The sequence below is a fragment of the Coturnix japonica genome, chromosome 10 (genome assembly GCF_001577835.2).
Source record: "Coturnix japonica isolate 7356 chromosome 10, Coturnix japonica 2.1, whole genome shotgun sequence".
In the NCBI taxonomy this organism is placed as follows: domain Eukaryota; kingdom Metazoa; phylum Chordata; class Aves; order Galliformes; family Phasianidae; genus Coturnix; species Coturnix japonica.
In genome coordinates this window covers 1,079,695-1,100,204 of record NC_029525.1, presented here as the reverse complement: position 1 = coordinate 1,100,204, position 20,510 = coordinate 1,079,695, and the positions used below count along the sequence as shown (strand labels likewise).

General features: G+C 46.0%; 1 protein-coding gene across 4 annotated transcripts in view; it reads right to left on the bottom strand.

Annotated features, from left to right (window-relative positions):
• Nucleotides 1-793: 793 nt before the first annotated feature.
• Nucleotides 794-20,510, bottom strand: part of BBS4 (Bardet-Biedl syndrome 4) — a 30,720-nt gene continuing 11,003 nt past the window's right edge. For 2 of the 4 annotated variants that reach the window (XM_015872377.2, XM_015872375.2), the window contains exons 2-15: nt 18,325-18,404; nt 15,218-15,281; nt 14,362-14,473; nt 13,654-13,726; nt 11,762-11,815; nt 11,000-11,127; nt 9,232-9,286; nt 8,430-8,498; nt 7,273-7,425; nt 6,988-7,159; nt 6,720-6,789; nt 4,512-4,653; nt 3,939-4,149; nt 794-3,034 (exon numbers count right to left, since the gene is read on the bottom strand). In XM_015872377.2, coding sequence (XP_015727863.1) covers nt 2,883-3,034; nt 3,939-4,149; nt 4,512-4,653; nt 6,720-6,789; nt 6,988-7,159; nt 7,273-7,425; nt 8,430-8,498; nt 9,232-9,286; nt 11,000-11,127; nt 11,762-11,785 — 1,176 coding nt within the window. In that variant the 5' untranslated portion in view covers nt 11,786-11,815; nt 13,654-13,726; nt 14,362-14,473; nt 15,218-15,281; nt 18,325-18,404 and the 3' untranslated portion in view covers nt 794-2,882. The remainder of the gene's footprint in view (nt 3,035-3,938; nt 4,150-4,511; nt 4,654-6,719; nt 6,790-6,987; nt 7,160-7,272; nt 7,426-8,429; nt 8,499-9,231; nt 9,287-10,999; nt 11,128-11,761; nt 11,816-13,653; nt 13,727-14,361; nt 14,474-15,217; nt 15,282-18,324; nt 18,405-20,510) is intronic. The other 2 variants (XM_015872374.2, XM_015872376.2) reach the window with 2 other exon arrangements.

Genomic DNA, 20,510 nt, shown 5'->3' with positions numbered 1-20,510 from the left:
ATTTGAACTGTTCATAGAAACCAGTCATGGCTGATGAACTACTTGTTGTATTATGTGTCCTTTTGTGGTGTGGTTATGTGTGGAACTTTATAAAGCACACCGTTCTTCATTCACTGTTGAGGTTTGTTTGCCTCTGCAGAAAAGTCCTTGCCCCTCCCAACAGGGAAACATCCAAAGCTCATCTCTAATGCAAGGCAGGGTCTGCCTTACCCCACCTTGTCTGCCCATGACCACAAGTGGGCAAACAGGGAGCAGCTGGGGGTGCTGTGTCAGCCCACATCCCACTGTCTCAGGGACCTCCACACCAGCACGGTGTGGGGACAGGAATTACTCCTGGCTGAAGCAAGGTCTTGCTGGCTGGGCTTCTGGAGCTGCAGTGTCTTGTGTTTTCTTCCCTGAGAGGAAGTCAGTTCACAGTCCGCCTCCTGTAGCAGTTTGATGTAACCATGTTGACTGAAGGACTTCTTTTAAATGGAAACAAAATGTCCTAAAGCAGGTGGCTTCTGCTTCCCTGGAAACTGAGCTTGTTATTCTTTTCCATCTTATGTTCTCAATTAGGAGGGAAAAATAAAGTCAACACCAAAGTAAGAATTACAGCTGATGCCAGAAGCAGCTTTTTCCAAGTTCCATGTGTGATTTGGTACAGGCCTTGCCTAATTTCAGTCAGTGGTGGCAGTGAGGTGGGACTGTTCCTCCAGGTAGCACAGAAAGCCTCTATAAATACACCATGACTTTTCTGTGTGCAAATAATGCCACCACAGCCCCCAGGAGGAGGAGAGGGGACAGCACAAGGGACTGCAGTCATATTTATTATCCAACATAATTACATATTTAAAAACACTTCCTCAGACATGACGCTCCCTTTTGCTCCCTTCAAATCCAAAGAGTACCATGGTGCTACTGTTCTTTTTCACAGAAGAGTTAATCAGCTGCATAAAGCTTTGTACCTTTGAAGGAACATTTTGAACACCTTTACTGTGCCTCCCTAAGCAGCAGAGCCCATGGAGTAATGCATAGCACCTGCCCTGAAAGAGCTCCCAGCAGCCTAAAGGGAACAGTTGGTACAGGTGGGGCCGGGTGAGCAAAGAGCCTCACATGGAGGCCATACTCTGAAAGCAGTGGTCCTGGTTCCCACAGCCACCTGTGGGATGAGGCTGCTCCCACACAGCAGTTCCTTAATGCCTCAGTCCTGAAGTTACCTTACCCTGCTTACAACAAATATCTGGAGGGTAAAGCTGCCTGTATCAGCAATGCTGTGACCGCTCTGTTCCGCCCGCTGCTCCTTGTACTGGAACTTCCCAAACCTGACACACATTACAGTGAGCCCAAACAATGACAAGCAATGGGTACAGAAAAATACAAACTGAACAAAGGTTTTAGGGGCTAGAGAGCATTCCCAGCCCACCCCTGCTCCACACTCTTGGCCTCCCCTTACACTGCAGTAATCTGCAGAATAAAAAGTTAAAAGCAAATAAAAAGGCCGCATTGTACCTAAATTACACTGCAGTTTGTCTGGTTTGTTTCAACTGGCGGCTGCTGCACAAAACCTCTGTTTCCTTTTGCTCCTAGCACAAGGAAAGCATTACAGGAGTGCTGCTGCAGGGATGGACTGACAGAGAACCAACCAGCAGAGGATGGATGAAACAAAAAGCCACATTTGAGGTGAGCAGGCAGTTCTGTCAGTCAAAACAAAGCAAAGGGATCCCACTTTTAGTGGCCCCTGGGGGGCAGGGCAGCACTTCGGGTCCCTGCTGCACCCCAAAAACACACTACCATTGCTCTGGGTAAAAGCAGCCAGCCAGAAAGCACTGCTGGAGGATGTTAACTTATCCAGGGTCATGCTGTTTTACAGGCTGCTGCAGAGAGCTTTCCATCACAAACCTCATCCCACCGCACGTGTTGATTATGAAACAGAAGCTGTATTTTTAAAAGCTCATCAGCCTAATTAGCAGATGAGCTGAGCCCTCCTGAAGATACAGCTTCTTTGGGCAGAAAGTGCTGAACTGCTTGGAAAAGTGAAATCCCAAGTCCCACAGCAGCACAGTTCTCTGTATGCAGAGGGTGAAAACCACGCTTACTTAACCCAGTTACTGGTTCCTTATGTAAAGCATGACGGGCCCAGCTTAGTTCCCCAGCACAGTTGTTTTGAAGGCCTGCATCACGCTCTGGATAAATCCAAATGCAAGAAAACTGACAGGAGCGGAGAAAGGAAGGCTCAGATTTTAATCTTTGAGGATACAAACACTTCCCAAACATCTCAGTAGCACAGGGGCATTAAGATTCTTTGCTCTGCTCACCATGGGGCCGCTTTGCCTTCTTGCAGCTCGCAGAACTGAATCTCCTCAAAGTCTCTCACAAGAGGCCATAACTCTGTCCTTCAGAACGTGGCTGCTGCTTTACTAAAACAAATTCAGCACTGAAGCTGAGCATGGCAAGGCTTCTCAGAAAAGATCTTCATTTCTTCCCTGCAAACCAACCTTTCCCCCACGTTGGGCAATACTAATTCTAAAGGAAGAACTCGAATCACAGGAGCACGGGGCTCTGCTGAGCCTCATTCACCCTGTTTCTCAGCAAAGAATTTGGAATGTAGGGCTGGCTGCCTTCTGTGCTGCTGCACTCTCCCTGCAGAGCCGCCGTCCTCCCAACTGAGGAAGTGAGGTGTGACTGCACTCACAGTAACTATGAAGCGTCCTCTTCTGACTGCTGCCGTGACTCCTGGGACAAGGCAGAGACCTCACGCTAAAATCACTGACAGAAATGCCGCATCTACACTAACTGACAGCGGGGTGAAGCCTCTCCGGGTCAGGAGGACAGGTCCCCTGCCCCACAGGTCAGGCAGCACTGGAATTTCCCACGCCTGCCCCCACTGCCTCGAGCCCATCCTATTCTGCTGCCTGACGACTCTTGTGATTCTGCTGCCGCTGCTCCTCGGCCTCTGCTGGCGCTGAGGTCTCCTCTGGGCTCAGCTCTGAGCCTGGCTCTGGTTCCAGGGGCAGCGAGGGAGGCTTTGCAAGGGAAGCTGATGCTCCGGCACCTGGGGAGAGAAGTTACAGGATGACTGCATACACTCTGTGTCTTCTTCAGCACCCCCAAGCAACACAGAGACACAAATTGACCACAGCTCTTCTTTTTTCTGATTTCTTCTGCCTAGCATGAAACTTAATAACAGCACTCAACTTTTCTGCAAATTACCTAGCCAGAGACATGACAGCACTTGGAGCTCTGCTGAAGAGAAGCTAAGGCAGTCTCTTGTTCAGCTGGGCTGCTGCGAGAAGAAACTCGAGCTTTGGAAAGTAGTTCCACTGCGTCTGGTTTGTACTCAGACTGTAACCAAAACCACAGTGCAGTTCTCAGCTCACAGTTTTAGAGGTCTCAGAGAGAGCTTCCCCGTGGTTAACAGCAACTTACAGAACTAAATCAAAACAGGACACTGCCACGCTGAAGCTGTTTCTAGGCTTACATTTAAGCTGACAGCTAATCTTACGAGCCAGGTTTGCTGATGTGGATGACAAGGCCTTTCAGCTAACGCCTCAACTCCCGTGTGCTTTTATTTTTCAGCTGTCGTGAGAAATGGAGCAGGTCCTTAGGGGTGCCACAGAAATGGCCTGGATTACACAACCTTCCTTCTGTGCCAACCCACAGGAAACAAAACATACAGTGACAGAACATCGCTGTGCTGAGCAGCATCTCTAGTGCTTTGCTCCTGGGAAGCTGAGGGGTGAGAGGAGGTCAGGCTGCAAGCAATGGCTCAGGAGATGCTCCCACATAGCAAGCTGCAGCATGTACAGCTATAAGCCTAAGCCTTATAAGGCTGAAAGGAGCTCTGTGTAAGCAAGTAAATACCTCCCTAAACATATGCCATACTCAAAGTGAGGGAGGTTTCTCTTCTCTTCTCCCTTCCCATGGTTTCACTTCACAGAGATGCAAAAGAGAGGTACCTGGTGGAAGTTGCATGCTTTTCCCATAGCTGGCAGCTGAGGACATGGCTTGACCCAAGGCCTGGTTGGAGCCCAACGGCTGCTGCGTGTTGGCAGACTTCCCTGATGGTGTGCTTCGCTGCTTGGATTTAGACTCCTTAGCAGGTTTCGTCCAGACTTGGCTCTCTCCGACCTGCAGGGCAGTTCCCATCTTCTGGGCAACCTCCACCATCTTCTCAAGAAACAAATAGAGAAGACTCTCATAGACAGCGACACTTCAGACAACAACGAAGTCAACAGAGAAAAAGAGCTGTGTGCAGGGCTGCTAACTGCCTTGGTGCTTGAGGGAAACATCTCCGCTAATTCATTCCCTTAATTAAGAGGGAATCTTGTCTTGCTGCATATTGATTGAAGAACTGGGCTTCAAAGAGCAGAAATGAAGCACACAGCTCGCAGCAGGTGACTGCTCTACTTAGAAAATCTCATAAGCAGAATTCTTCCTAATAATTGGACTCAGAAGTCAAACTTCCCCCTTGTTTGTTGCCAGCCTTAATGTGGCTATTTAGTTCCTGCTGACAACTCTTAAGCACATACCTCGGGGTCAAAATCAAGACTGTTGCTCTCCTTCAGTGCAGTGACCTTCCTCTCCATCTCCTGGTACTGGCAGAGGGCCCCCTTCTTGTCCCCGTGGTTATACAGCAGCACAGCATAGTTCAGGTTGAGAAGGGGATTGCACCTGCAGTAAATACAGGATGTATGTGTTCAATATGGGGGTGATCTCTGTGCTGATTACCTCAGTTCCCCGCAGCTCTGACAGTTGGTAGGAGAGCGCTCCAGGTGGGTCAGGCCAGCGGCAGCACCTCACTGATGGTATTTTACAGGCTGACACACTACAGAACACACGTTGCAATTCATTTCCCCTGCCTCTTCTCGCTCCCTCCCCCAGTAAAACCATATGTGTGTGTGGTGCCGTAGGGGAACATTCAGAGAAACAAAACGCACAGGTACTGTCTGCCAAAGTAAAATGCAAGGTGGGCGCAGGCCCTGCCCCAGGAGCTCCTGCTTTCTCACCCAGGCTCAGCCCTGGAAAAGCAGAGGCCGCCCGTGGCCAGACCGAGGCGCAGACGTGTATCCCTGCACACAGGGGACTAAGGGACGCTTTGTGCGTTTTGCTCAAGAAACATGAGCAAGGGACTGGTGCCCTCTCCTGGAGCACGGCAGGGATAGCTGGAGCCATCCAGTTTCCAGCACCGCGCCTCCTTGGGGAAAGGCACAGGAGGGAAGGCTGCTGCTACCGCTCAATAAATAGCAAGTGTCATCTACAGGCCAGGGCCATCCATCCACACTAAGTTGTATGACAGCGCTGCAAGGAAGAGACCATTAGAAGAAATCTGATAGCATTCATAACCATTGGATTTCCTTTAGTGGAGGAATTGGAACACCAATCCTGCAATAAAAACAAAACGCATCCCGGCGAGGCAGTTCCTAACCTGCCACAGAAGGAAACCTGTAGGGACAGGGATTCAGCTACTAAGTGACTGCAGGAAACACATGGCACATCAGCTGAACAAGGCCTCACAGTCTCTGGATGTTCCTCCCAGAAGCCACTCACAGTCAGGATTCATTTTTGCTTTGATCGGGTTTTATTTTCCTGGTAAAACTGAAGCTGTAGCATCCTGCTACTGCCAAACCTTTAGGCAAAGTCGTGGAGCTACATTTCAATTCCTTCTCTATGATCAAAGCACAGAAACCTGTGGCTTATGTCTGAGCAACCTTCAGCTTCTGCACCCCCTGCAAGGCGTGGAATTCTGACCAGGAAAGCCAGGCAGAGGAGTCGACTGGAGGCTGGTCAGTCATTTTGGTAGGAAGGGCTGAAGCGTAACTGCAAAATGCTCTCACAGTGCAGTGTGAAGCAGAAACTTCCAGAACTCCTTAGTTTCAGAATGAAGCCTGGTCTAGACTAGGCTGAAGGGGACAGGGAGCAGCCTTTCCTTACACATACCACCTCGTGGTGACCACTGCAGATGGAAAGAGCCTGCCCTGCAGCTCTGTTGCCAGCAGACATACTGCTGGGCTCAGGAGCACTGTGCTGGCTGCTCCAAAATTTGCAGCAAGCTGGGGAGGAGCATCACCTGTTAGTTAATACCTGAAAGGTAAAACATGAAAGGTAAAGAAAAAGCAGACCCAGGCAGCCAAAACTATTCATAGATTTAAGACAAAACTCTGGGTTTTTTCCTGCCTGAAGCAATGGTAATGGCTCATTGTAACACTGCTGAAAGCAGGTGCTCTGGTCTTAATAGCTAGGTTCCCGATACTGACATTGCTTGTAAAATGGAGGAGGAAGGTCCCTTTTATATGCTTTGTATCATCTTTTTGCTTGCATTTTTCCAGCTAAAATCTTGCCTCTGTCAGTTTAGAAAGGCTTTATCCCAAAAGCCTCTCGGTGCTCTGTGCAGTGCTCAAGCTGTTATAAAATATTCCGGGATGAATGGTCTACTCAGTGTGCTCCATATTCCCGGGAAGGGAGACTGGAATCCAAAGTCACCATCTCTTGACTCGCTAAATAAACAGCAAAATGAAAACCAGCTTTCATTTGGTCTCAAATAAGTTTTCTTTCATTTCTCAGAGCTGAATGGAAAAAGAAGGTTTTAAAACTAATTTGCACTGCTTCTGGAAGAAAATGTGTCCCCAGTGTAAGCCATTTAGGGGTCAGAGGAGAGAGGGACAAAGCACATGAAGGAAAACAGGTAAAGGAAGGAACAGCAACGTGATGAAGAACTGACCAATATGATTAAGACTTACTTGTCCAGTGCCACAGCTTGCTCGTAGGAACGTTTTGCATTCTCAATGTCTTCAAGGTTTGTCAGAGCAACTGTACCAAAGGAAAACATACAAGATGATGCTTCACAAGGATTTCACTTTTAAGATAATACTGAATGTCACTTGTTCACAAATACAACTTGTGTCTAATACTTGTTTACTTCAGCCCAAACTTTCCCTCTGTATAACATTGATCTTCCAGGCAGAAGACCACCAAACACACGAGAGCTGGGTAACAGTATTTCATTACCTGCAAGGAGCATATACAGCTCCCCCATCTTGGGCTGGAAGTTGATGGCAGCACTGAGGAAGTGGAAAGCAGACGCGTACTGCTTCAGTGTGAGGTGGACTAAGCCCAGATTGTACAGAATCTTCCAGTCAAAAGGAGCCAAGTAGTTTGCCCGCTTCAAGCAACTGATAGCCTGCAGTAAAGGAAGAAGTGTGCCACACAGCAGTGCAGCCAGAGAGATCTCTTGTCTGCCCCAGCAGAGCTCTTGGTTCATACAGGTGAAAGGAAAAAGGAAACCACACTCACGGCAACATATTTCTTCTTGCCAAAGAAGCACATCCCAATGTTGTTCCACAGGGGAGGGCTTTCAGGCATGCTGCTGGCCACTGCCCTGTATTTGGAGAGGGCAACATCATAATCCCCATGGGCCTGCATCATGCTGCCAGCTGCCAACGTAGCCTTCAAGAGAAAAGGAGACAGACCAGCTGAGGGCATGCACTTCCCCAAGCACAACAAGAAGGCAAGGGGACAAAGCTCCTAAACTAAAGCTATCTCAAGAGGAGCAAAGAGGGACTCAGGCCCACTTCTTGCCTTATCTCAATTGTAACTGTCTCAGAAACACTACAGTGTGAGAAGTGCATAAGGTATGTTCTGAGGTGCAGGATACCTCACCTCTAGAGCCCAACTCTATGAGAAGATCTATGTACTCCATTTTGTTTAACCAACAAGTACAGACAGAAATAGTTCTGGTGTAACTTAACAGGAGAGTTAAAAAATAAAAAGCAAGCAAGCAAAGCCAGCCTAGTTCACACTGACTGCATGGTACTGCAAATTAATGGAAATATGCATGGAGGGGAAGGCAAGCAATTGCAACATGCTATATTTAAACTAAGCTGGCTAAGCGATCCTCGTGACAAGTAAAATTTGTAAGTGTAAAGGTGTTTTCACAATAGCATTTGGCTTGTATTCATGCAACAGTTGTCAACCACACATTGCACATTGTACATCGCTAACGTCATACAGGAGGAGAACAAGGCACAGAGAAATGAAGTAGCATGCCCAAAAAGGGAAGCACTTTCACAATCAGAAATGATACCTAGATGCCAAGCCTGGCTTTCAAGACCAGAGCCAAGGAAAAGTCACACCTGTATTCAACAGCTGGAAGCACAGACAGGATTAACAGCAAATGGGAAAACACCACAATGGAACATCATTTGTCCCTATGCTCTCAGGAGTCACAGTGACCCAGGTACAGGTCTTGGGATTTCTGAAACAATGCCCAGAAGACTTTCATTGCAAAGAAAGCATCATTTGTTTAAAATAGGCGCAAGTTTTGCAGAAAGCTTTCTTGGCATGATCCTTTTCAGCCTCCCCAGGACATGGATGACAAAGCTTGATACTGGAACTAAGTGTTAAGAGGGCATCTCATCATCACTCATCTGGTTCATTTCCACTCCTGATACCTTGTAGTTGCCCTGGTCGTAAGTGAGCGCCTTTCCAAGGTGTTCAAAAGCCTTCTGGTAATCACCAAGCTGGAAAAGAAGCAATGGACACAAGAAGTGCAGCAATAAGGGGTTTAGAAAGAGAACACACCTTCTGGACACCAGAATTCCTGGTTCTGTTAAAAACAAGGACTCGGAAAAATGAATTTTACAGTGTTTCCCATTATTTAATGAAACACACACATTCCTGTTTGATTATGTACAAAATGAATATTTAAAAATGGATTTTACTGAGCAGGATTCACTGTTCCAAGCACAACAAAGGTTTCTGCATTCTTTGTGCTCTGACATTTCTATACAGCGAACTCAAGTTGATTTCCCTCTGCTCCTTTACCTCCCCCGTAAAATAAGCTGCAGTTCTGCAGATCCCCAGTTCCTTCACCACAGTGTCCCCGAGGGCCCCTGGTGCTCTTCACATGGAAAGAAGTCTCCCTTCTTTTGCACTATGGTGCACTGGTGCTAACCATTTCATGGCTGCTTTTGTAGCAGATGAACCTGCTGGATGACAGCTCCAGCAGCAAGGTAATGACTGTACTTGGAGGATTTAGAACAGAATGAGGGCAGCTGCCAAACAGAATTCCTGTTCTGGCTCAGATCCAGGAAATCAATTTGCTGTTAGCAGCAAAAGGAGAAAGGAAGACACAGAAAAGCAAACTGCCACATGAAATACAGAAGTGTGTGCAAGTCAACTGAAGACAGAAATTAACCAATCATTTCCCAAATAATTAAGTTCATATAATAACTAGTTAACAGTTTTCAGTACCTGCAGGTAAATTAACCCCAGTTTTGTAAGGAGGTCTGTATTTTCTGGAGAAAATCTGTAATACAAAAGCCAGAGAGATGCACTGTTTATTGGCCCCACTAGAACAAGGTAAAAACAGAATCACTGTGCCACATTATATCAGTAGCACACCAGGAAATTAACTGTTACTATTAAACCCAAATATTGCAACAGTTACCATCACAGAGACTTCCTTTGACCAACAGTACATCTAAGCTTTCACAATGCCTTACGGACATTAATGGGAAGTGAAACAGATCTGGTGGCATAATAAGATAATGTGGTTTTATTAATCTTCACAGGGAGCCTGCATCAGTGACCTGGAAATAGAAAATGGGATTTCCCACTGTCTCTCATAAAACATCCTGTAAATCCACCGCCAGCTTCTTGGGCCATGTGTGACAGGCAATCCTCAGCGCTTCTGATGGATTCTACATGCTCATCACCAGACTTGCAGTTCATTCTGCCATAAGATACCAAGCTGCACATTGCTCACCACAGCCTTGTGCTACACTGCCATCCATGGTGCTCAGACAGGCACTGCCCTGGTAGTTCACACATCCCTGATGATACGTGCTGCTGTTCAGCACAGCAAGGCTTGAGAAAAACAGATCCTTAGTGTTTTCAATTACTGTAAGTAACTCCCAAACCCTCACTGCTAGTCTGAGCTTCAGGCAGCAATGTTGTGAATGCTTCTAAATGCAGCCCACTCCCAGATGATTTGGATTAAATAAAGAGGATGCAAAGGACAACAACAACAAAGTACAAAAGGACATTGTACATCTGAGGCCTTACTTACCTTACCATCAAATCTTAGAAAACCTAATACATACAACCACACAGGCACCTCAACCAGAGCAAACGCTGTGCCTGGTGGTGCATACCCAGAGAGCAGTGACAGACTTTCCTGCAGCTGCTAACAGCAGGCAAAATGTCACAGGCAGATGAGAAGAAAAAACGAAAAGGGAGAGAAGGGGGCACCGAGATAACTAATATAAAGCTGGTAAGATGCTTAGCAAGGATTGCTTACACAATAAACATTCTAGATTAGTCCAAATGTCTACTCAACCCAACATACTGTCAGCAGCCAAAAGCAGGTGTGTAAGGAAACAGCATACAAAAACAGCCCGTACAAACTGTACAGCCTCCCCTGGCTTCTGGCACACTCCCGCTTTCCTTTACTGCTTTGCCCACATTTTAAAAGCTCTGCTAAATCAGGAACTCGGGAATGCCCTAAAACAAGACAGATCAAAACTGAGAAGCAGTGACAGGGTGGGAGAAACTCACCGGGCACCAGCCCATCTCCTTTCTGCCTACTCACTCTCCTTCAAACACAAATCACTCCAAGCAAAAACAGCATGTGAAACCCAACAACTGATTTTTGAGAGACTGTCAGGGTTAGAGAGACAGCTGGGGTGAAATCTTTTCAGTAGATAAGCCTTTGGGATTTACAAAGTCAGCTTGAGATATGTTTGCTCCCAGGCATATCTGTCCATTTGTTTTCCACATTTTCTTGGCAGACCTTCCAACAGCTACCTTCTTCCCTGACACGTTGTCAGCAGGAGGAGGACTACAGCTGAGAGCAGAGACAGTCAGAGAGCTCGGAAAGTGCTTGCTTTGCACAGAAACACTAGAACCCCCATTAACTTTTTAACTGTGCCCTAAATTCAAATCTAGGATACCATCAACTTCCTCCTAGCACACAGTTAGATAAGAGAAAAAAAAAATGAAATAAAAATATATTTCTTACTCTACTGCTTTCTTATAGACTTCAATGGCTTTCTCAGTCTCCCCTTCCAAGAGGTGAATTTTTCCCAGCATCATGTAAGTCAGATCGTGTCTGTTCATCTCCAGGGCATTGTTTAGCTGGTCTCGTGCCTAAACACACAACCACAGGGAATAAAAACATAATCAGTGATTACAGAGCAAAGCAGCAGCCCAAGAGCAATCCACAGCAGCTAGGGAAAGGGAACTGAGCTCAGAGAGCCCTGCTAGCAACCCCAACCCAGCTAAGGGCTGAAACAAGTTCTCCACCAGGAACCATATGCTTTTTGGGACCTTTTGGCTCAAAGTGTGCCACCTGGAGAGGCAATGACCTCCCAAGGAAGAGAGGACCACAGTTCCTGTGTTTGAAGTTGGTAAGAGGGAAGCTTCAGATCTGCTAGGTTAATACCTATGTTACAGGTATGTTACAGCTTATTCCTCACTACAACGCTTACTCCAGCAGCAAGCACAGACAGCCAAATCAGACAGAGGAATGTCACCTCGGCCCAGGGACCAAAACTCCACTCAAATTCTTTACTGACTACAAAGCATGAGCAGCACTACCCAATTCAACACACAGATGAGAACAGACACAGCTCACTATCTTTTGAATCCAGAGATGAACACTGGAGAAAAACAATTCCTTGACACCAATAGTTGCAAAGGATCCACTTGAAACTACCAAAGTGACACTTCTGGGAGCCCTGTCTTCCATTTGTCATGTAGGTAAGATGAGTATTTGCATTACCTTGTTGAAGTGTTTCAGGTACATGTAGCACACACCCAGGTTGTGGCTGATCTCCTGTAAGAAACAACACAAAACCAAACCAGCATAAGGTTTGAGATGCATGCTACACAACCTACCACTGACAACAGTCATCGCTGGACAGGGAGACCTCTGTACCTGCCCACAAGCTTGCTTTGTTGTTCAAATAAACCTACAAAAACAAGCTGCTTCAGGAACCTACAGAGCTTACATGTAATGGCACTCACAAGACTACAGCCCACAGAGCCTGAGGCAAAGAATGATGGAGATCTCTTTGGAGAATGAGGAAAGGCTGTTTTCCGACTCAGTTCCCAGTGAGATCTCTGAAGCTGACACCTGCTGTCGTTATAGGTGGCTCCTCACTTACCTGTACATTCAGAGATCGGCACAACACTGCATTCAGCTGAACAAATGATCTTTAAGGTCCCTTCCAACCCAAGAAACAGAAGTCAGGCAGCAGAAGGGCTGAAATCCAGAATCTTGGGCAGTTTAAACATGTTTGCAACACAGCTGGAAGATCACTTTGGCATCTTAAACACACTGATGACACTCTAGGGAACCATCATGCCTCTAATTCATTGCCAGCAGTGTAACTGCCAAGCTACTTGTCACCTTCCTTACCCTGGCACATCCTGGGGAGCAGAAAAGCAGGGTCCACAATTCCTCATTTCTGCTCTGGTAAACTTCATCAGTTTAGACAGACTTGACCTTTAATAGGAAACTTCCTTATTTACCCATTAACCCCCTCAGAATGATACTTTCCTCAATGCAGTCTCTCTATCTGTGGAGAACAGTAATGAATCAAAGAGCTGCTCCCGGTTACTATGGCTTGTAGAATATAATACCACAAGAGAATAGCACAGGCTGGCCCTACTGCCAGTATCAAACCAGCTGTGGGGAAAAAAAAACAACCAAAACCTCCAATGAAATGTGCCTGCTGCAGCTGGGAATAAAGCTACAGCCATGCCAAGCACATACTACAGGCAGCCAGGCCAGCTAAGGGAACACAGACTTCATAGAAGATCCATGACAAGGTTTCCAATTTGACTGGCACAGGTTGAGCTGACAAGAAAAATAATACCAAATGGATCCTTGCAGTGAGCCTCAGTTGTAGATCAACTGAGCACCAGAAGCAGAGCTAAAGTCAGCAAGAGCCTGATGTCTTAGCAAATAAGATCACACGTAGCAAGTCTGTCTTAGAAGCAACACTTCTGCAGGAAAAAGGGTCACCTGCAAAAGGCTGTCCACAACTAACTGAAAGCTGTGTCCTCTCTCTTCTCACCTCCTGTCACACACTTCCCTCTGCAATGTTCTTCCTTTACGCTTTTTTCCTCCTGAGAGAAACAAGCTGATTTAATTATTGCTCCTGTACTTACCAGCCTACATTTTTTTCAAAGCAGGTAATGCTTGGTAGATAAGAAGTAACTCTTTTAGCTAACTTGAGGGTAATCTTTTTCATTTTGTGCATTATTAAAGGATTCCCAATTACTCAAGTGAGTTTTAATGATAACAGTGTTTAAAGCTAACAGAGGGAAGCATTTTCTATACCTTCCTTAAGGTAATTTAGCTCTTTGTACTATAAATGGCTACTGATAGCAAAGTTCAAACATGTTGCCTGTTTGTGCCCCAGGACAAGGTGTGGGATGTGTAGTCTGAAATTTGCAAGGCTGAAACCCTCAAACCAGAGGGTGCAAAGCCTCAGTGCTCAAGAGCCCATGCTAAAATGTGATGCTTCTCAGCCCTGCAGCTCCCCGTCTGCTCACAGTGCAGGCAGCACCAGCTCACCTCTGCTTGGAATGCATCTGCAGCTGTTTTCAGAAAAATGGAGAGCCACCAGCATTGTGCATTAATGTGCAAAGCAACAGAACACTTACCCAGTCCTTTTCATCAAGTTTAGCTGCTTCATTGTACACTTCAATGGCAGCTTTGTGTTTCCCCAGAAGAAACCTGTAAAAGTATTTCCATTTTTACTTTTTTCTTGCTTTGAAACCCTGCTGTGCAACCACTGTCACCTTTGCCACTGAGAAATGATGCTATTTGCTAATTCTCCAGAGACCGGAGTGAGAAGCCCTGAGAAGTTTGCAATCTGAGCAATAAGTCAGCACTGCTCCCTTTCGGGCCCAAGGTCATCAATTCCACGCTCTGTTACGTGACTGGAGATGCAAGGAATGAATCTGCAAGCTCCATAGTCTGCCTATGTCTCAAAGGGAAAACACAGGTGATCAAAAGCAAATAGCACACTCAGAGACAGAAAGGGGTCTGCAGGGCAAGTGTACACAGCTCCTGGCATCACCTTTAGCTCTGGATCTAGAAATTGGTGTGCTATTTATCTTGCTTAAAGGACAAATGAAAAATAAAAAAAACAAAACAAAAATCCAACAACCAACAATAGCAGCCAGGCAGATAACAGAGACTGTGCTTTAAAGGGTAGCCCACGCTTCTGGAAAGCAACTCAAGTGTTGATAAGGAGGAAGCATGCTTGGAATTAAGCAGCCAGGGATTCTGCTTGATGCCTGGGAGAAAAACAAAATGTGGAAGGTCCTGGGTGGCACATCAAAGTGAAACAATCAAACACCACTCACAGTGATCGCGCCACCTGCTTGAGGTTGTCAGCACTTCGAGGGTTCAGAATGGAACATGTCTGAAACAGTTCAAGAGATTCTTGAATTTTCCCCTCCAAGCGAAATATCAAAGCTGTAAGAAAACATATATCAGGCAAATTAGTCCATTATCTGCAGGAAAAGCGTGGCTCTGACAGCAGGGAAAGAACAGGGAGTACAGATACATTATAACAACGCTCATTTGGTCTTTCCCCTTCTCGCAGCAACTTGAGGCAGAAGGAAAATGCACGCATAGGACTCATGCTTGCTTGGAAACATTTCTGTTCTTTACGGTTTAGGCATCCTAAAGCCTTGGCCAACTGTTCATTAAGATGCAGTCTGGATCACTCTCCTCCTAATTCCACAGGCTGCAGTACGCCCTTGGGCAAAAATTCTGTTTTCTCCCACCCCAGGCAACTGCCAAGATGACACACAGCCCTCTGAACTGCAAGGCCAAGTGCTGGGGGCACCTCTTAGAGGACAGAGGGTAGACAGGAAGAGGAAGATACTCATAGAGTAAGATGGGTCACCCAAGGCACATTGCTTTAACAGAAAACAAACATCTGTAACACCTTTCACAGCACTCAAAACACAACCCAATGGAAGGGCAGTGCATCAACAGCCAAGAGCCCGCAGCCCGAGTTGAAACAGATGACAAACTCATCAATTCAGAGAAAACAGAAAATTTAGTCTGTCTACTACAAAAAGGGCCAGACAATATTTACATGTGAATTCTGTAATTGTTTCTTTCATTTGTCCCCAACTGCTCTCTGTACCTTGTATCAAAAGTAACCGGCTTTAGCCAAAGGAAGCCTTTCAGAGGCCTCATGTGCCATACCTTGAACATAGACAGCATATTCACACCTCCCATTGGACTCCAGGAGTTGCTCCTTGATGACAGCCTGAAACAAAGAAGGGCAAACATACATGGCAACTTAACCTCAGTCTCTGAAACACTGATTAATCTTATGCTCAGAAAAATCAGCATTAAGATACAATTTGCAGCTAGTTTTTGCAATATACTGTAAGAAAACAGTATAAAATCGGTAATGTTAATAAAGCTAGTGAAAGGGATTTTGTTTCAGTTACAGGAACTGCAGCCACACAAATAACAAAGACACGGGACTATGTTTGGGACAAGAGTGCATGTAAGAGTGCAAACTGGTCAATGCTTGAGAGGAGCACAGTGCCAAGAACACTGCAGGCCTGGCAGTATTTGTCTGCTCATTCCTACTGCTAAAGATAATTACTTATCACCTGGGGAAAACGTTGCAAGAAATCCATGAAAGCATCCTCTGCTGATAACAGCATCTACTCTAGGCCCTTTGTGAAGAAATAAATTGAACTGGAGCAACTGTAGCTGAATTAATGGAAGCTGAATGAACTAATGTAGAGAGCACGGGAAAAGGAAGGAAACTGATGAAAATGTAAATCCTTGTTGTCTCTATCTATAAAGCTGACAGTTTAGGTGTAGTCTGGCTCTATTCCATGGTCACACATGACCTGAAATTGTAAAAGAAGCCCCCAGAAAAGTGATTTCTGGGAGGATACAAACTGGGACCATGAAGCAAACACTCTGCTTCTGCTCTCTGAGCCTCCTCCTTTGCTCCAGTGTAGAAGAGACAAAGAGGGGAAGGATTCCTGGGCTAGCAATAACCCGCCACTCACCTGGCACTTCTGCCAAGTGCCGTGCTCTGTACCTCCATCCTCTGCCTCTGAGACAAATATAATCAAAACAAAAAAAAAAGAAGGGAAATTGAACCTCAAATGCAGCACATACAAGGAGAGCAGGGTGAAGGTAAAGAGAGTTATTATTGAGCAGCTTCCCTCATAAAAAGAAAATTAAATGGAGGAAAAGAAAGAAGCAGCCAGGATTGCTCTTGCCCTGGGGTATACACCTTCCCATCTCCTAGCCAGAGCCCTCCACACACCTGCATCCTGGTCTCCACAAAGCACTTTGCTATCAGACACTTGCCATGGACACAAGCAAGCATCTCCTGAATGCAGATACACCACATCGTTCCAGCGGCACAAGCCCAGCCTCTCAGAGCAAGAGAGGGCAATAGAGAGCTACCTTTCAGAGGGAGCTGATTAATTCTTTAAACCCAAAAAATCCCACAGCGAAAGGCCTGGAGCTCAGAAGGATGATCTGTAATCCCAGTGTTTCCTCCAAAGTTTATTTAACTGGCTGTCAGAAATCAGATGCATTGGCAGGAGACCAACCAGCATGAGCCATTTTAATTAATTAAAAGCATCTGGTAATTTTAATAATCCTTCCCTCACATATAACAGAAATACAGCTAGGGGGAAGAGGCAGAACGCGCAGTTTATTAGACTTCATGCGAAGCTGAGTGATGACGACTGCCTAGCAGGGCCAGTCCCCACACTCTCCAACATCACCCCACAAATGCCATATCCCTGACTGTGCTGCAATAGCAAGGGGTGCTGCAGAGGATATCTGCTTTGCATCTTGATGGGCAGCAAAATCAAACAGTCTGTTATCAGTGTGTCTCTGTAAGAAGCAGCAAAACCTGTCAGAAGCCTGGCAACACCAGAGCTGATGGAGTATTGAAAGAGTACTGAAATTGTAAGTTTACAGCAACGTCAGGCACTGGAGATGACAAATACTTTTTTAATTTCTGAAGATATTAGCCCTGAACGTGTATAAAAGCACCTGGGGCATCCTGCTCAGATCTGTGACCCACAGATCAGCAGTGAGAGAGCTGGAGGCCCAGAGGGCAGCTCAGCCCATCCAAGAGCAGACCCCCTTGGGGCTCAGCCACCTCTGAACACCGAAGGATCCCAGCATGTTCTTAACTTCTCTGGGACAAATCCAGGCCTCTGAGCACACATTCGTGTCTGGGCAGAAGGATGGAAGATGATTTAGCCAGCTGTGGTCCGGTGCCAAAATCTCCATTTTTCCCCATGTTTTGCTTCCTTCAGTGACTGATGGACACTTGGAGAAGTCAGCATTCCCTTTGGACATCCACATGGCTATTTTCCCTGTTTCCCTGAGCTGTAAACTTTTTTCTGCACTCCACAGTCCTGAATCCCATCGTGGCAACAGTACACGTACAAAACAGGAGACCAAAAAGAAAAGGACAGCAACTTTCTATTTAGATTACCAACCCAGCTTTTGTTTACATCTATTTAAACCAAGATCTGAGAGGAAATGGCTCTGCTGATGATACAGCCCTCCAGCTTCATTAATTAAGCAAAATGCATTTCTTCTGGCCTACCACTTTCTTAAGCATCCCCAAGAGCCTTCCAACAGAGAGACAAGTCCTGGCCAATCCTAGCGTTTCAGGAGGAAAAAAGTATTTTCAGATCTACTTTGCACATTATGAAAACAAACAGACAATTCCTACAGCCCTCCTCCCACACACTGGCACATTCCCTTCAATACCTTGTGTTCGTGTCAGGAAAACACAGCATTTAATAAACTTACTTTTTCAAAAGCCTATTTACTGTTACAATCCCAAATCAAACAATCCCAGAAGAAATGTTAGTGTAGAAATGCTTTGCCCAATGTTTTAACCACTGTTAGTGGTAGAAATGTTTTACCCAACTGAAGTGCTTTTCATAGCAGAGGGACATCACCATCTCATGGACAGCTCTAAGGAAATGCATGTATGAATCCTCAACACAGCTGAGGAATTAAGAAAATTAAAGCCTTGTCTTAGCTGTTTCTCTCTTGGTCCCCTTAGTCCAAGTGAAGTCAGGGGAGGGGGTGGTTAGGACTTGTCCTTACTTCCAACTAGGGATGTTATTTTGACACCAGACAGATCTATGGGAAAGGAGAGGACCCTGGTGGCCTTTGATGGCTCCCCAGATGACCTGGGACACCCATCACAGCACAGCTGGCTCCAGCATAGCATGAAAACTGCCGCTTCCTAACAGCAGCAAAAATCCTTCCTGGTGCAAAGTCTCAGAATTAACTCCTACCTTGCACTCGTCGTACTCCCTGCGAACGTACAGCAGATAGATGAACCAGTTCCTCCTCTCTAGGATGGGTATCTCTGGCACTGCAGGTACAATATTAACAGAACACACAAAATCAGATTAATCAGCAGAGGATGAGAGCAATTCTGAACTGCCTGGTCTACAAGCTCAACGCAACTGATTTGAAAACAGCAATTGCACCCGTCAGCACAATCAGTATCATGACTTGAAGCCCACAGTCTGGACATACAACTAGCGCCCAGTTGCATTCTATTTCTGAAAATGATGGTAACTGCATGAGACAGAGACAGTATACGAGGCCCCTCAGCTGAAAACAAAAAGCTACCACATCTAAATGCTCAAAGCATCCACTCCTCCTGGGGCAGTTATGGGAGCCAACTGCATCAAGAAGCAGCACATTGACTACATTTTAATTTAACACTCATGCTGATTTGATGAGATTGGTTCCAAATCGGTACACAAGCAGCAGCTTGAGGGGTATGAGTGAGATCGGTACTTCGGAGCTGAGGCAGAAAACCAAGCTTCTTAAAAATCAGTTTCTAGGAGAGAATGAGAAGGAAACTGGCAACACACACAAGGGGAGATTTTGGAGATGCTGCCATTCACAAGGTGTGAGCAACTTTGAGAGGTCAAACTCAGTTCTTTGAAGCTGTGAAGTGACTATGAAACATCACAGCTCTGAGGCAGCCAAGGCTATTGGCAGAAAGATACATCTGATGCAGTGGAACAGCATAACCCACACTCCAGTATTTCATCCAGAAGGAGCTTGCAGCAGTAATTATGGCCAACCATGGACGGATGTTGCTTAGTAATACTCATGTTGGGTTTAGAAGTTTAACACACTGCTGTGCATTTCATTAATGCTCAGAATCTATTGCTTCTTACTTGCTTCTCCAGCTCAGATGCTGGTAGCTGCAAGGTAACCATAGCAACTGGCAAAAAAAGCTCGGGTGTTTGCAAGTCAATATTATGACACCAGTGCAGAAAGCAACGCGAGGCAAAGAGAGCTGCAGGAGCCATGGCCACAGGGCTGGTGATGCCATGCAGGGCCTCCTGATCCCAGCAGCACACAGACCCACAGCGCTGTGCAAGGAGCTGCAGGTTGAGCTCCCAGCAGCTCAGGGCAGGAGGTGGCATTGCCAAAGGCTCCCAGTGCTCATTGCCTGCCTGCAGCACACAGCAGGATCCTCCTGGCACCACACGGTACCAATCATGGAAACAGACAGAACCTGCTCCAACATCCTCCTGTAAACCCTGATTTCAAAGGAGACATCATAAGCCCTATTTAATTATCAAGATTTTGATTCAAGTCAAAATTAAAGTATGCTTTATCCATTTGTGCCTACTATCATAGCTTAAAATTACAACAACTTCTATCATTACAATGAAATCTGTTTTAAATGGAGAACATTCAAAGGCCCTCCAGACATACACACCCTATTAGTCTCCAGCCTGATAGTTGGCATAGTATAGGTCTTACTGAGAGGTTAAAAAGAATCAGAGAACACCATTAACACTTGCAATAGACAGAAAAGCCAGAGGGATAGAGCCCGCTCCCCAGTACAGACAGGCAGAGCCATAGAGGTGCTTTATGTCCCTGTCATTCCTTTTTGCTATTGCCCTGCTGCTGAGAAACAATGCAGAAATGTAAAGAAAAGGATAAAGCGGGCACAGAGATTCCACAGACACCATCTGCAGAGCCCAGAAGAGTTAGCTGAGGAGCTGTGCTGGGGGTAATGCAAGAGAAAGCAAAAACCACCATGAGATGCAGAAGTGAACAGCATCCACATCTGCAGGGATCAAACGGTTCTGCTTCCCCCAGCACTTTGCTGTCTCCAAGGATAACCATGTGGAGCTGGGAAAACACATGAGTTTTTCCGCTCGTAAAACTCATCTGGAAATGGCAGCACACCTGACTGAGAGCACATCACCCTCCTTTCTTCTTTTTCCCTAAGACAAACTGGAAAAAAAATCAATTCCAAATTCCAATGTCTTTCTAAACAGGTGGCTCCATTCATCTGGAGATATAAGTAATCTGAAGGTGGACAGAGTCCCTGAGCCTATTCAAGGAAGAAAACAGCAATGCTTTGACCCTTTCTCTGAAGAAATCTAAGAGAAACACTATGAACCAAACGTGGTGTGAATGCCACAGAGGACACAGAAGAGCA